Source organism: Microtus ochrogaster, unplaced genomic scaffold (genome assembly GCF_000317375.1).
Source record: "Microtus ochrogaster isolate Prairie Vole_2 unplaced genomic scaffold, MicOch1.0 UNK16, whole genome shotgun sequence".
NCBI classification, from domain to species: Eukaryota; Metazoa; Chordata; class Mammalia; order Rodentia; family Cricetidae; genus Microtus; species Microtus ochrogaster.
The window spans coordinates 2,442,956-2,459,004 of NW_004949114.1; the positions used below are offsets into that span (position 1 = coordinate 2,442,956).

The 16,049-nt window shown below is 51.6% G+C and overlaps 1 protein-coding gene across 1 annotated transcript in view; it reads right to left on the reverse strand.

Moving 5' to 3' along the window:
* Mad1l1 (mitotic arrest deficient 1 like 1) overlaps positions 1-16,049 on the reverse strand; it is a 257,163-nt gene that overhangs the window by 117,091 nt on the left and 124,023 nt on the right. The window contains exon 5 of the mRNA XM_013353749.2: positions 11,383-11,439. Coding sequence (XP_013209203.2) covers positions 11,383-11,439 — 57 coding nt within the window. The remainder of the gene's footprint in view (positions 1-11,382; positions 11,440-16,049) is intronic.

The following is a 16,049-nucleotide window of genomic DNA, read 5'->3' on the forward strand; positions in this document are numbered from 1 at the left end:
GAGGTTCTGACCTAGAGTCACCTCAAACCCAGCTCTTTAGGAGCAGCACATCAAGTGGGCTTCATTTTTATTATTTGCAGTGTTAGGGATAGAACCTAAAGCTCTACCAGTGAGCCACACCCCAGCCCCTCACTGGGGGATTCTAGGCAAGGGCTCTACCACTGAGCCACACTCCAACCCCTCACTGGGGGATACTAGGCAGGGGCTCTACCACTTATCCCCTTCCTTGCCCAAGACCTTTCCCTTCACCACCACAATCCATATCCTGTCTCTACCATATATGCCCAGTATAGCCACAGTCATCCTATCACACATTTGTCCTACAATGTGTTGTGACAATCTGCCATCACCTGGTTTCAGGCCCTAGGACCTTGGCTTCATGAGGCAACTCCTGTCCTCCCTTTTGAGGGCATCTGCTCCCTGCCAGCCAAATTTGGGACTGGTAGACAAGGGAAGAAGGGAAGAGAAATCTAGTTGTGCGTGAATGTTGTAGCCTGTACCTATTTTCTACTTCACTGAGGAAAACCTGGGTCTAGAGTCAGTTATAAAAACAAGAAAACATGGGACTAATTGGATTGCGTCTTCAGGGACCCTGCCAAATGCCTCAAACCACGGGCCAGATTCCAAACTCATCCTGCTAAAAGGATTTCACACACAAAGTGCTTTTTGGAGGGTTCTTTTGCAGCTGAGCAGTGGGCCCCAATGCACATGCCTGCCAAGTGAGGGGGGAACGAGGTGAAGAGGAGCCCTGTGCATGCTGGGTGAGGGTTGCTTCACCACCTGCCACTACCCCATCTCCGGTTTTGTCCAAACTGAATGTCCTAGAGAGGCTGGCACTGCCCACTCTACTCTCCAAGACCAGTGAGCACATGAGTATTCTCCCTTTCGGCACTCTTCTGGCAGGGCAGGCACTGCTCCTGACATTCTCTACACGCGGGTGGAGCTGGACACCAGGCTCTGGGGACAGCCAGCATGCATCTCTCAGTCGGCTATGCTTGTTTATAATGGGGCTGGGGATGCTGCCTGCTGCTTGCTGCCCATCAGGACTGTGGTTCCTCGAGAGCAAACGTTCACCCAGGTCTGCGAGCTATAGGTACAAGTTGAGGATGACTGCTCTTCCTAGCTAGGCTCTCCACCTCCAGGCTCCTATTCCAGTGCTGTCCTCCCTACTGCATACCACATAGGCTCCAGGACTACAGAGCAGAGAGCAGGGACGGTAACCCAGGCCTGGCAGGAGGGTATCCCAGGCCTGGCTGGATAATACGATGACAGACACACCAGTCCCTAAGGTGGGGCAGGACTCACTCTAAATCAGGGCAGGGAATGCAAAGGACCCAGCCTGCCACTGACCTAAGCAAATGACATAGACTTTTCTGGGCCTCTGTCTTTTTCCATCCTAACAGCCCCACCAAGGACTACTATAGAATCTAAACAGCACATTGACCAACAAGCCTATCAGACCAAACTCCCAAATGCTGGTCCTGCTGCTGTGCCTGAAGGAAGACCCTTTTACCTCCTCTCTCCTGCCCCCTGTACCTATGCTGCCCACTCATGGATCAGGCACTGAAACTGCAGACATAAGTGGGGACTAGTGGTACATGTTGTAATCCCTGCACTTGGGAAGTAGAGAAAGGAGAACCAGCATCAGCTATGTAGTGAGTTTAAGGCTAGCCTGGGCTCATGAAACCACATCTCAAAAATACAAAAGGTACTCACAGAAATATCCAGGGTAGAACCCGCATCAGTTTCTGCTTTCAAAGCATCCTTACACCTCATGCTGGCACACCTCATCACAGGTGCACACTCCTCCTTTGGACCAGGGACATAACATGATGTTAAAACCATAACTTCTGTCAGGTTCTGCTCTCCCCTATCCTGTTCCTCATCTGAGCTCTGACGGGCACAGTCGGGCAAAGGCTGAATGAGAGGAAACGCAGGTGACCTCAGGGTTTGGCTTTACTGAAGCCAGCAGGCCTGCTGGGGCAACATTCCCCTAGGACGTTTTTGTGATCTCTGACTCCTCGGTGTGGAGAAGGGACAACAATAGGGCCCCTGCTTTAACAGCTGGATGAACCAAAGACTCTTGGGTCTCTGCTTGGGCCAGGTCAGATCTGAAGGAGTGCAGAGGGAACCACAGGGTGAGCACTGTCTCTGTGGGAGTCTTAGAGTCTAACTTCAGTCAGCCTGGGGCTGCCATACGGGAAACCTCGGTGCAGGGGGAGCAGGTAGAGCTTGGGTCACGGGATCTGAGTCAAATAAGTGATCTATAGTATCACTGTAACTCTATTGAAACTGCAAACATTGGCTGGGGTGTGGCTCGGGGACAGTGCATGTGCAGCACTGGGCTGGATTTCCATGCACAGGGAAAAAAACAGAAACAACAAAACAGAACACCACCTAAAACTGGGTTTGTTTGTTTGTTTGTTTGTTTGTTTGTTTTTTCTGTTTGTTTGCTTGCTTGTTTTTTATTTATTTATTTTTGCTTATGCTAAAATTCATAGGGAACTGCAAGGGATTCTGAATAGTCAAGGTGATACTGACGGCGGACAATGGCTATTTTTCTTGTTGCTACAACAAAATCCCTGACAAAAGCAACTTAATGAAAGAAGGTTTATATGGCTCACAGTCTAAGGGTACACAGTCCATCATGGTGGAAGAAGCGTGAGGTGGCTGGTCACATCACATCCACGGTTAGGAAGCAGGGAGAGATAGACACTGGTGCTCAGTTCACTTTCTCCTTTTAATTCTGACCAGGTCAGTGGCCTAGAGAATGATGCCACTCACATCTGGGTAGTCTCCCTACCTGAGTTAACCCAATCTAGAAACTCCCCCAGATGGACACGCATGGAGGCTTGTCTCCTGGGTGATTCTACATCCTGTGAAGTTGACTTCAGATTTAATCACATTGCAGGGGTGGGAACACAAAGTCAGAAGGTTCACATCAACCTAGGAGCAGGACACAAAGACAACAACTGAGACACTGGCATAATGAAGAAGTCACAGGCTGAACTAGAAGCAAGTCTAGCAATGAACACAAACTAGCATGGCCAGCTGGTCATCAATGAGACTACAGAGCTGGGAGAGGACAAGTGGACATACATGCACACACGGGAGTGAGGCTGGAGCCCTAACTCATGCCATATTTTAAAAAATTACTTAAAGTGGATCAGAACTAAAATGTGAGACCAAAGTCACTAGAAGAAAAATTTACAGAAAGGGAAAGATGGAATGAAAGACACACGGGTGAGAATGAAGGACTGGATCTTCCCAGCTTTGGATCCGGCAATGGTTTCTGAGCTATGACAACAGATAACGTGGGCCTCACCACAACATCACATTTCTGTTTGCCAAAGGACGCTGGAGTGAGAACGGTCTACAGGATAAGCTGCAGCATTGCTGAAGCTGAGCTCAGAGAGTGATCAAGTGTGCAGAATACATGAAGAACTAACCACACAGCAGAACGCACAGCTTGGCGATGGGGTGAAGGGGGCCAGGATGCAGCTCAGTTGGCAGTGTGCTTGCCAATTAAGAACAAAAGGCAGAGAACAAATACAGGCCACTTCCGTCACTCCTGGTATTGGAACTTCATCTTCCTGGCTAGTCTGGCTGGAGGCTACTCACCATGGCAGCTCTCACAGAAGCAGACTCTGATCCTGTTCAGAGAGCTGACCTCTCATATGTGATTAAGATGAACATCCCCAGGGATTGCAGGAGGCTGTCTGGTGGCTGAGACCCCCCTCCCCATGTGAGGAGCCCCAACACTAAAGACAGAGCTCTCTGGCAGCTCAGGAAGGCACAAATTCAACCTACAGCAGAACCAGGGATGCTCTTCCAAGAAAGCTGCCCACACTGGGCCCAGACACCCACTGGCTCTGTGCAGCCCAGCCCTGGGCCCTGCCCTGCATCTCTATAGGCCCCACCAGCTTTCTTCTCTGCCCTGAAGCATCATTGAGATTCAATTCTAAGGATGCTCGTGGATGCCTCCCCAGCAAGACACAACTCTCAATAGAGATCATGTGTTGTGGTTTGAGTGGTTCATGGTTTGATTCTGGGAGTCATACTTAATTCTACAAAGTAATAACCAGAGCAGGAGCTCAGCGCCCTGCCCTTTGGGCCAGCAGTTGTAATTAATGAAGCCGCTGCTGGGCATCAGTGTGAGCATGCCCATCCATATAATATGCCTAAGCAGTTTCGTCATCCAATGCTCGATACACAACAGTCTCCATCTGGGCCAAGCACACAGATGGTGGTGACGGGACCAGGGCTAGGGCTCTGGAGTGCTCTCAAGCTACAGCTCTCTAAAGCCTACTCTGGGAAGATGTCTCAGGTCTCCAAGAGGTTACTCTGAGATGACAATGAAAATTCTGAATGGAGTCCACTGTTCAGGTCGGCTCTAGGCCCACTGGGACCTAGGGAAGTATCTGAAGTGCTGCATCTTGGTAAAGGGAGAGAGGGGCCTTAAGCTGAAGTCTCTATTTCCTCTTCAACCTGGAGAAAGATATGGGGTACCTGAAGCTGCATAGCCAGTGCCAGCCACCAGGCACCTTGCTCCTGGATGCAATGGCCACATAAGTGGGAAGCAATCAGAGAGGCCAGCTTATAGTTTCTACCCAGGACAGCCAGCTCATCACTCCAAATCCAGGGAAGGGAATTCTGGCAGCTCCAGAGGTGCCCAGCCCAGGGAGAGGGCTGCTGCAGAGCAAGCTGGCTGAACCCCATGAGGGATAGAAGGTCAGCAGCTGGAAGGCAAGTGGCAGGGTATGCACTGAGTCTGTGTAGCTTCACTCTAGGGGCCCCACAGGCCAGGCCTGGAAAAGTCCAGTATCTCAGATGCAAAGGACAGAGACAGAGTGGAAGGCTGAGGAGGTTCAGAAACAATGTGAACAGCTCTGCCAGCAGGACACGCTGGAGACTATCAACCCATTTTAGTGGGGCTTCTGCTCCTTCTATTGAGAATGTGCAGGGTGCACCCTCAGCAGGCACAGAGGGTATAGGGGAAGACATTCAGGTAGAAAATGGGGCAGTGACCACTAACTTGGTCATGCAAAACAGCAGGGTATCTGTCCCCTTCAGGGTAGTAGCATGAGGAGGTGGGTGACTGGACCCGCAATGGGGCCAGTTCCTTCAGAGCTTCCAATGTGCAAAGCTGGGTTGGGAAGAACCAGGAAACAACTTCCCTAGGAACCTAATTGGCCACTGGGCTCTTGGCTTCTAGATGGTAAACCCACAAGCTTCTGCTGCTTACAGCTGCCTGGTGCTACATGCCTTTATGTTAGCACAAGATCAGCCCGATGTACAACCACGGAGCCTTCCTGTTCCCTCAGAACAAGCCCAGGGAAGCAAGAGCTCAAGGACACGCTTGCACAATGTGGCATCTGCCTCAGTCTGCATGCCATGCCTGCCAACAGAGGCATATACTCAGAATGGGAGAAAGGTAGGAGCTTCACCACCAGCTCTGTGGAGGACCACAAGAGGGTTCAACTGTGGAGTCAAGTACACAGACCTTCTCATGACATGTCACAAAGAGCCTGTTCTAACAACGACAGACACCACAGAGTGGCAGCAAGTTAACTGGCCATCCAGCCTGCAGAGCCAGTGCGCAGTCCCCATGGGAGGTTCCCTACACACCATGTCCCTCCAGAATGTGCTGCCCAGAGACACATCAGGATAGTCACTGAGACAGGATGAACATGTCAGTCTCAGAAGCAGGATGGCTGACAGGAAGTGGTTGGCTGGGGTCACACTGGCAGGCTGTGAGCAGGCCAGACATACGGGGAGAGCATATGAAACAATGGTCCCCAGCACTCATTTCTATGACATCCTGACTCAGAATGCCACCCTAAACAGGCCTTTCCCAGATAGGCTGTCACACAGCCCTCGACTCTTATGAGCTGCCAGAGCTCTAAGAGACCAGATGCTGGGGATCACACACTGCACACAGTCCTCAGAATACAGGTCCTTCTCCATATGGAACCTAAGGGCCTAAAGTGCTGGGATCTTCCCCCCAACCCCCAAAATTTAGGGCTGGAGAGACGACTGCTATTCTTGCAGAGGACCAGTGGTAGCTCACAACCACCTGTGAACTCCGGTTCCAGAGAATTCCAACTCTCTTTAAGGTAGGTATGACACATGCCTTTAATTCCAGCACTTGGGAGGCTGAGACAGGTGAATCTCTATGAGTTCCAGGCTAGCCTGTTCCATGGAGTGAGTTGAAGGATAGTGAACCCAAGGATACATAGACACTGTCTCAAAAAAAATTGTTATTTTTGTTTTATGCATGAGTATTTTGGCTACATGTATGGTCTCCCAGTGCCTGTGAGACCAGAAGAGGGCATGGATCCCCTGGAACTGGAGTTATAGATGGTTGTGAGTCACCATGTAAAAGCTAGGAATGGAACCCCAGGTCCTCTGTAAGAGCAACAAGTGCTCTTAACCACTGAGCCATCTCTCCAACACCCGCCTACGCACACAAAGTCTCTTGTTTATTGTGATCAGGTCGCATGTACCCCAGGCTCGCCTTGAGCTTATGATGGAGCTGAGGATGAACTTCTAATGTTCCTGCTTTTACCAACAGAGTGCCAGGATTATGTGCATGTTCCACGGTACACTACGCAGTGCAGGGAATGGAACCCAGAGCCTCATGCCTGCCCAGGTGAGCACTTGACCAGCCAAGGGCCAGCCCCCTGCTGTCAGTTCATCACCCCGAGCATCCGCCTGTGAGGAGAATTCACCTGTAATATGCTCCTTTCTGGATGGCATATCATATGCAGAAGTTACCCTCGGAGATGGCACAGGGAAGAGTGAGCGAGTGGTCAGCAGACGTACCAGACCCATTCTACCACAGTCTCTTTGGGGGCACAGGTGATCTACTAGCTAGCTCCATTGGGAGTAAGGCACAGAGGGCAAGGAGGAACCATTAGGAGGAAATGGTAATCAAGAGAAATGACTGCTTAATTACACTTGATGGGGTGGGGGTGGAAGGGAGATGCCTGGTAAGACAGAAAATAAATCCACATTTCTAGCTCCCTCAAGTCTATAAAATATTGGAGGCTTTTTATGGTTGTAATCAAAAACCTCATTTCTCTAGCCACTGCTAGCCGGATCTAATTAGGGTGAGGCATTCTAACAACGCAAGCCTGGCCTGGGACGTTGCTCGTTGTGGTATTAATTGCATTTAAAGAGGAAGCATGAACCACACTCATGCTCACTAATTAGTGTGAGGTTACTAATTAATAACACAAAGTCAAGCTGCCTTTGTCCTGCCATTAGCGATTAGCTCAATATGGCACAGCTCTCCTTCTACCACTTGTGAACAAGCCTGGAGTCAGATTCCAGCAGACAGAGGGCTGGGAGCTGCAGGGATCAGGCCAAGTACCCAGGCTGTGTCCCTAATCATGCTGGATGCCTGTGTGGTTGCTCTACATGCAGGTCACAGGAGTCTCCTGCCCAGGGTCAGATGGTACTGGCTCAAATGCTCCATCTCCACATCTCAGCCTCAGAAAGAGAGGGCTCGGAGGCAGGCTGAGCAGCCCACTGCCAGCTCCAGGGTGCACTTGCTCCTTTGTCTCTGGTCCTTCTCCACGAAGAAAAGAGCTACTAAAGCCTGAGGAGTTGGCAGGCAGCGGGCACCTCGCAGGCAACTCACTTGTAACCTTGGGAAAGAGGTTACAACCAGAGGAGGGTGGACCCGGGGCCCATGCACAGGGAATGGGAGGGGAGGTGGCCACCACAGGCTGAAGGTAAACAGGATGATAGAGGGGGGCCTTCAGGCTGGCTTCACCACAGTTCCCTGGGACACTGCTAGGCATCTGTCTTCTACAGGTCTAAGGACATGAAATGACATCAACTGCATCAGAGAACCAGGAGCCACAACCCGGGCAGGGGGCACTGGAAATGCAAGTTTAAGTCTAGAAAAGGAGGCAGTTGTTGTGGGTGTGCCTCTAATCTGAGCACTCAGGAGGCTGAGGCATGAGAATCAGGAGTTTGAGGTTAGCAGCCTGGATTACAGAGTGGGATCTACACTCAAAACACCAACAACAGGGCTGAGACGAAGGTTCCGTCATGAAACACTACCTCACAGGCAATGAGGACCTTAATTCTGACCCTCATGACCCACATAAAAAGCCAGGAGTGGCCGGGCAGTGGTGGCGCACGCCTTTAATCCCAGCACTCGGGAGGCAGAGGCAGGCGGATCTCTGAATTCGAGGCCAGCCTGGTCTACAAGAGCTAGTTCCAGGACAGGAACCAAAAAGCTACGGAGAAACCCTGTCTCGAAAATCAAAAAAAAAAAAAAAAAGCCAGGAGTGGTGGATAATGCTTATAATCCCAGCGATGGTGGGATGGGAGGTGGAGAGTCAGATCCCTGAGGCTCATGGACTGGCTAGCCTAGCCTAGGTGCCAACGTGCCAGGCCAATGAGAGACACCTGAGATTTTCATCTCACGTGCATGCACACATACATTCATATGTGCACAAATGTACACAAATATGTACTAACAGACACAAAGAAACAAAATAAGTAATAAGTAATCAATAAAATGGAGGAAAGAAACGTAGTTGCCAGCAGTGAATGCAGCAGTGAGGGCTTCCAGAGGGGACAGAGAATGACTGGGCATGGGGTCACTGCTGTGTGGTAGAGCTGGACATGTAACTTGTGCGATGCACTGCTCAGCAGAATAGTGCTCCTGAGATGCAGGTCTGCTGCTCTGAGGAAACCTCCCTCACCAAGCTCGGTGTGGCCAGGAGACAGGCTGCAAAGATGCCCCTAAACCCTGCAGCATATGCAGGAAGGATGGAGACTGTGAGACAAACACACGTGTGACCAGCTGTGTCACAGGTCCCCAAGAACTGCCACTTCTCATTTTCCTCTTAAATGGGAAGGAGACGAGAAGGGAAATAAACAACTTGAAATGACCTAAAATTAGGCAATCAGAGGCAGAGATCAAACACTGGGCTGAGGAGGCAGCTAAGGCTGCAACCCTAAACAAACATGAAGAAAATCTGTCCCAAGGGCCATCATCCCATTCAGCAGCATCAGAGATATGGGCATCTTAGAGCCTGTGGCACCTGCCCCTCTCTCAGGGGTCAAAGACAGCCATATTTCACTATAAGCTTGCATTAACCATTGTCTTAGGGTTTTTGTTGCTATGATGAAACATGACCAATGGCAACTCAGGAGAAAAGGGTTTATTTCACTCACAGTCCCATATAAAACATCATCAAAAGCAGTGAGGGCAGGAACTCAAACAGGGCAGGAGCTGATGCAGAGGCCATGGAGGAGTGCTGCTTACTGGTTTGCTCCCCATGGCTTGCTCAGCCTGCTTTCTTATAGAACCTAAGACCAGCAACCCAGGGGAGGCACCACCCACAATGGGCTGGGTCCACCCCCCCCATTGATCTCTAGTTAAGAAAATGCCTTACAGAGAGATCTTATGACTGCATTTTCTTAACTGAGGCTCCCTCCTCTCTAATGACTCTAGCTTGTGTCGCGCTGACATAAAACTATCCAGCACCACCATTGTCCCCAAGTCCCCTACAACCAGGGGTAAGCAAAAAGGCAGGGCTGGGCTACAGAGATAGACCAGGGAGAAAAAGCACTTGCTATACAAGCCAGAGGACATGAGTTTGCTCCTCAGCACCCAAATGAAGCTGGAAGTGGTAGCAAGTGTCTATAAGCCTAGTCCTCCTTCCTATGGAAAAATGGGGGTGGAGACAGAGCTCACAGGACAGCTAGCTGGGCACACAGTGGTAATGAAACACTGTCTCAAACAAGCTGGAAGGCAAGGGCCTATCTCCTCTGACTAGATGCCAATACAGACTGACACAGGTCAAGTCCCACCCTATCAGAGACCCCAGGATTCTAAGTCAATCTCTAAGGGGGTCCAGGCACTAGTGTTTCACAGGTACTAGGAGTTTCAATAAGGGACACAAGATGAGAGGACCAGCGAGACTTTAGCGTATGCCACTTTGTGTACCCCACAGTCACGCACCAAGATGTGGAAGCCTGTGAGATGGACTTCCGGGAGCTATCTAGTACTAAGGGCCCAGGAACAGCTTCTGCACCCTGCCCCTAAAATGGACAAAGGGCCTACAGTTCCTCCAAAGTGACATGGGAAATACAGGCCAAGCAGCCTTGCTTCTGTGCAAAGTGGACCCTGGGTGACAGCAAGCTGCTTAGCCACAGAACCCTGGGCCTGGCATGTGCTTAACACAACTCATTTCTAATTCTTCTTGGCCTCGTGTACATTATGAAAACAAGGCCCCGGGGTACATTTCAATTCAGGTCAAAACCAAGGAAGCCACGCGTGTTGATGCACAGAACATCAGGGTCTCCCCGGGCTGTGCAGACTGATGCTCAGCTCACAGAAACTCCACACCCCCGCACATGGCTTCCCCAAGGCAACAGCAAACAGGCCACCACTAAAGGAAGCTGGACACTTGGATCACAGGGATGAAGCCCAAGAGGCCACACGTGGAGACAAAAGGGCTACCTCACTAGGCAGCCCACAACCAACACTGCCTGGGTAGAACAAGGTCATACCACCCCTGACAACCTCCCAAAGTTAGAGACCCACCCCGCCCACTGACAGACACCACGCTCCGTAGTCCACAGATCCTCCTCCACACTCACTGCTAGATATAACACCCCACAATCTATAGGACCACCCACTCTTTGCTCCCACACTCTAGAGGCTTGCCTGGCCTGCCACCTCTGACCACAGCCCCAGGCACCTTCCCCTCCCCCATGCTATCTTAACTGCCAGCTACCAGTTGACTGGCACTCCGCTGCTTAGGCCCTGCTTGGTCACAGTCTGACTCCCATGCTGATAGCAACACATTGTGTCCACAGCACCTGGTGAGTGGGTAGTGGGCACACCCAGCATTGTACAACCTCCCCTGGTTCTGTATTCCACCATTGGTCTCTCCCACTCCCAGATCAGAATCTCAACTGTAGCCCCAAACCCTCAGAGTCCCACAAGGCAACACTTGTGAATTGGAGACCACACTCTGAGTACCACAGGCAAACCCTACCTGTGTTATCTAACCCACATCCTGATGCCCACAGGCCTATGTTACTTAGGCTGATGTTGGCCAGGCCCAAGCCCTTAGCTATAGACTCCCAAAAGGCTCCCATGACTCCTGCTGGCTCACACCTTGACATCACATGAGGGTGGGCAACAAGACTCAATCTCTACCTCTGTTCCTTCCTCTCTGCAGTTTCTAATGTCGGAGAAGCATGGTCACACAGGAGGATGTGCCTGTAGGCCAAGTCCTGCCAGGAAAAGGCAGGAACTCCCTTGTGCATGGATCTAGGACTTCAGGTGGCCTGTCTTCAGGCTGCCCTTCACCACACAGCACCAAGTGACCCCCACTCAGTACTCACCGTGTCGGCTCTCTGCTTCTGAACCCCAAGGTCCTCCAGGGCCTGAGACAGCTGAGCCTGCAAGATAAGACCAAGAGGATCAGGGTTGAGGGGAGATGCCTGCCAGCCTTGGGGTGAAAGGCTCGCCTCAGCCTCCAATCCATGTTGAGTTGACTAAGGCCACACTGCCACCTTTGTCAGGTCCTGGGTAGTGTAAAATCCTAAGCTCACAGCAATTCCTGCTGTGCAGCCATACAGGGAAGACGGCCTGAGGAGGAAGTCGGCCAGCTGCCTCCTACAGTCTCCCATTCTAGAAGCACTAACTAAGGTAGGGGCTCCCCAGCACAGTCACTGCAGGCAGACTGGGAAGGGGCAGGGCAAACCCCCATCAGGGACACCTGGCCTACTGTCCCAAAAGAAAGAAGGCTGTGCTTGAGCAGCAGCAGCAGCGTCACCGACTACGAGTCCACAGGGCTCCACACTCAGAGAAGGGAGCAGGCTATTGGAGGCTGCCCTGCTGGAGGCCGCAGCAGAACAAGCACAGACTCAATTCCAGCACAAGGCTGCAAGAGCCCAGACCTTGGCTTCAGGGTGCCACGGGCTCCATCCTCTTGAACTCACAACATTGCCTCCCACTGTAACAGCACACACACCTCAGTGACTGAACGCATCTGTTCTCACAGGCCCTGGTAGAGCCTTCCCTGGCAGGCAGTAAATGGCATGGCCAAGCTGCTTACAAAAATACATCCCAACCACAGGTAGCTGCTGTGAGCCATCTATAAATGTACACCACTTACAGAGCAAGGATGTGGTCACCATCACTGAGCTGGAAGGACGCTGCCTGCCCAGAGCAACAGAACTACCCTGTTGTCAGCTCTGCAACAGGCAAGGGGACTCCTTCCTGTGCTCTGTCTACTGTGAGGACGGCCCTCCTCCTCTGGGGGCTGCCACAGGCTGGGCACCCTGCAGACACCAGGGTGTTCTCCTGGCACACCATGCCCTCCCGCAGAAGAGCTTTTCTTAGGAAAATGAGTCCAGAAGCCAAACGTCATGAATCGGCCAGTGGACAAGGCAGGATTTGAACTTGGGTCTAACCTGTGACTCTCAAGACTGGAAGAACTACAAGGCCTACATGTCTATCACCAGAGCACATGATCTTCCCCTCTGCTCCAAAACATACCACCCTTACTGCTTTTGAGTGAGGGGATGGAGGACAGGGACTGGCATCCCCTGCACCTGACTGGCCTCAAGGACACACATGGATCTGCTACAAAGTGGTGAGGGGAAAAACAAACAGTGTGACAGCAGAGCGGGCAAAGAGGCAAACAGACATCTCCCAAAAAGGAAACGCACACAGGCGGCAAACACACAGAAAGGTAATTAACATGGTTAGCAATTAGCCAAATGCAAATCAGGACCAACAGCGAAACACCACTCTGCAAAGACAGGGCTGGCAGAGCCCAGGAAGTGCTGGGGCGCTGAAAGGGAAAGGGATGGGAATTAAGCGAGTCTCCACGATGGTGACAGTGGCAGCCAAACTGAAGCAACTCAGTCTCCACGATGGTGACAGTGGCAGCCAAACTGAAGCAACTCAGATGACCTGGCTTCTCCGTAGGGTTTCATGTCTCATAACCTACCCCAGGTATGTCTTCAAAGGACTGAGAGACACACGCCTGGGCTGAGGAAATGGCTCAGCGGATAAAGCGCTTGCCACATAATGGTGAGAATCTGAGTTCAGATCCCAAACGGCCATGTAAAAGTAAACACAGTAGCACACATCTGTAAACCCAGCGTTTCTACGATGAAATGGAAGGCAGAAGACAGATAGGACTCCCTGGAAGTTCTCAGGCCAGCTGGCCTGGTGTTCAGAGTGTGAATAAGAGCTCCTGCCTCAAAGACATGGAAGGTAAAGACCAGTGACCTCGGCATACTTGAATGCACTCTCCCTCTCTCCAGTTAGCTTTAACCATGGCCTTGGCCAAGGTAGGGTGGTGACAACCTTCCTTCTATGATCACCACATCTGTAGACAGAAGAGGGGCTGGCGGCCACCACAGCTCCACTAGCACTCCCTCCAACACCTGCATCAGGAGATCAGGAGATAACCAAAGTTCCCCAGAGGACTATTAGAAAACACTTACTCCAGACAGCCATGCTTGGTGGGACAGTTAGCCAGAATCAAACACTATGCACATGACATGGCTCCCCTAGCAAGGGTTTCGCCTCTTGGATCAGCTGAGCACGGCTGGCTGAGGAAGCCTTCAGAGCACACGGCCTGGGAGGACAACAGAGTAAGCAATAGCTCTGCTGTGAGAGACTGTTGTGAGAAGAAGACAGCTTAGTCATCATGCCTACATCCAGAAGGCAGGTCCCTTCTGAGATCCTAGGTCATACTCACCAGAGAGCACCTTAGTGAAAAGAGGATGGCTGACTGTGAGCATCGTGTCTGTTCTCAGAAAGGACAGAAGGACAGAATCCTGTTGGCAGCTGAGCACAGAGCCTCTGGAGAATGCTGCCTCCACCAAGATAGTACACATGATGGCCTAGGCCTTGCCAGGAGATACAAAACAGAGCTGAGGATGGAGGATGGGTACAATGCCCAGCAGTGGGGGATGGGCAGTCACTCATGTTGCGGGCATCTAGATCGAGAAAGCATCTCCTTGTGGTGGCATCACAGTGAGTGTCCTACCCTTTGCAGTGACATCAGGGCCCATATGCTTGTACTTTCTCCTGAGACTTGAAAAGAGGGACAGACAGTCTATACATAGGAAAACAGCAGCAATGCACCTCAGTCCACCAGCTGTGCCTCATCTGTCCACAGCTGGCCCAAACATCTGGGCCACTGGCTAACGCAGGCAGTTTGACTATCATCCCTCTGTTCACATGGCACTAGATACCAACTCTGCCCAGCAAACTACTACTATGAAGGGGGCAAAGCCCAGCTTTAAGGCTATGCACAGGGAAGACTGGTTGGCAGACTGGTCCAGAGACGGGCCCAGGCTGGATATGGCAACAGTAGCCCAGGACAGGCTCTAGAGAAGCAGACAACAGTGCTGGGCCAGCACAGCTGTAGTTGTCTCAAGTGTGGTTAAGGTGACAGGTAGGCTAGCACATCTTTCTTACCCCAGCAGAAGCACTGACAGCGCTGGCCATGGTCCCCAGTCAGGCCCTGGGGACTGTGTGTGTTCAGACACAAGCCCTGGACATGCGCCACCTGTGACATTCCATCCTGCACAGAAGCCTCGGCAGGGCTATTTTTATCCTGAAGTGAGAAGTGGCGGCCTGATGATCTAGCACCCCTGCAGGAACACAGACAGCTTGGAGGGGGAGACAGTAAAACCTGCAGAGGACGCAGGCTGGGACAGGCCATCCCAAGCTCTGAAGGGGGCTGGTATTACCTTCTGCAACACCACAGCATAGCCTGGCTAGGAGAACCCCTGAGAAGAGAATATCAGCCCTATATGGACCCAAGCAGGCAGAGTCTGCCCAAGGACAGAGTTAACACTGAAGAGGCCAAGACTCAGAGGCTCGGCTTTTCCTTGGGGTATGAGTGTAGCCATGGATGCAGGAGTCTCTCCCTTCTATGGATGGCAGGCACAACACCTGCTTCTGGGGGCTGCAGAGCAGCCAGCTCCTGAGTAGACAGCATACTCTGGCATTCAAAGTTGCAGACTGTGGTATGGGTTATGGGAGTGGAAGCTCTGAGGGCAGCAGTGGGCTCTGCTGGAATGGAGGAGACAAATGGCCCCACCCTATACCATCCCACTCCATTCAGGGTTAGTGATTCCATAGAGACACTCCCTAGCAATCCTAGGCACTTAACTAGAGACAGGAGATTCCCAGGCTCCAGCCAACACACTGGATCCAATATTGACAGAGGGTCCTGGTTTACAAGTGTTCCCACAAACCCTGCAGGGGTGCTGACGGAGCTCAGATCTGGGAACTGAGGTGGTAGACAGTCAATCTGGCATGCAGCTGGGATTCCAATGGCCGCCTATCATCTGTGTGACCTCTACAAAGGCTGTCTTAACATCTGATCTCAGCTCTTAAGAGTATTTGTCCTTTATCTATGAGATGGGCCCAGTGGGCTGGGGCTATAGGCAGTGGCAGAGTGATTTCCTGGCACACGTAAGGCTCCGGGTTCCTCCGGTGACTCCCTTCAACCTCCTGGATTCACTTCTTGGAACTCTTTGGAGCTTCTCCACCATGCTGCACCCACAGTGCGGTCCTCTCACCAGCATGCCAGGGCGTTTGTGAGGAAGTCTCCATGTAGCTAGCAGTGCTGTAATCTGTTTTAATTAAATACGCTGGAAATACAACTCAGGTGACGCGTGGCATCCAAGTGCCACACACTGATTTTTATGGCTCCGTCGACAGAGGACTCGTGACATCTGCTTCCAACCTCCGCAGCCGCTTTATTAAATGGAATAAATAAAATCCGGGCAAAATGGCAGCAACCCCGCCAGAGACGGGCTACTGGGAGTCTCCCGCTCCACATTTCTAGTTTGTTTTGCTGAGCTGATTCTGCTGGAATCAAAGCATGCCTTGTGCTGGAACTGCTGAAGGACATTAGTCCCAGCCAGAACTGCACTGAGAGAAGGGCCTGCCCACCCATGGCCAGCCCTGGGGCTGGCACATCTGCCCTCCCATGAACAAAACTGGCAATGAACATTCCCAGCACACACACACA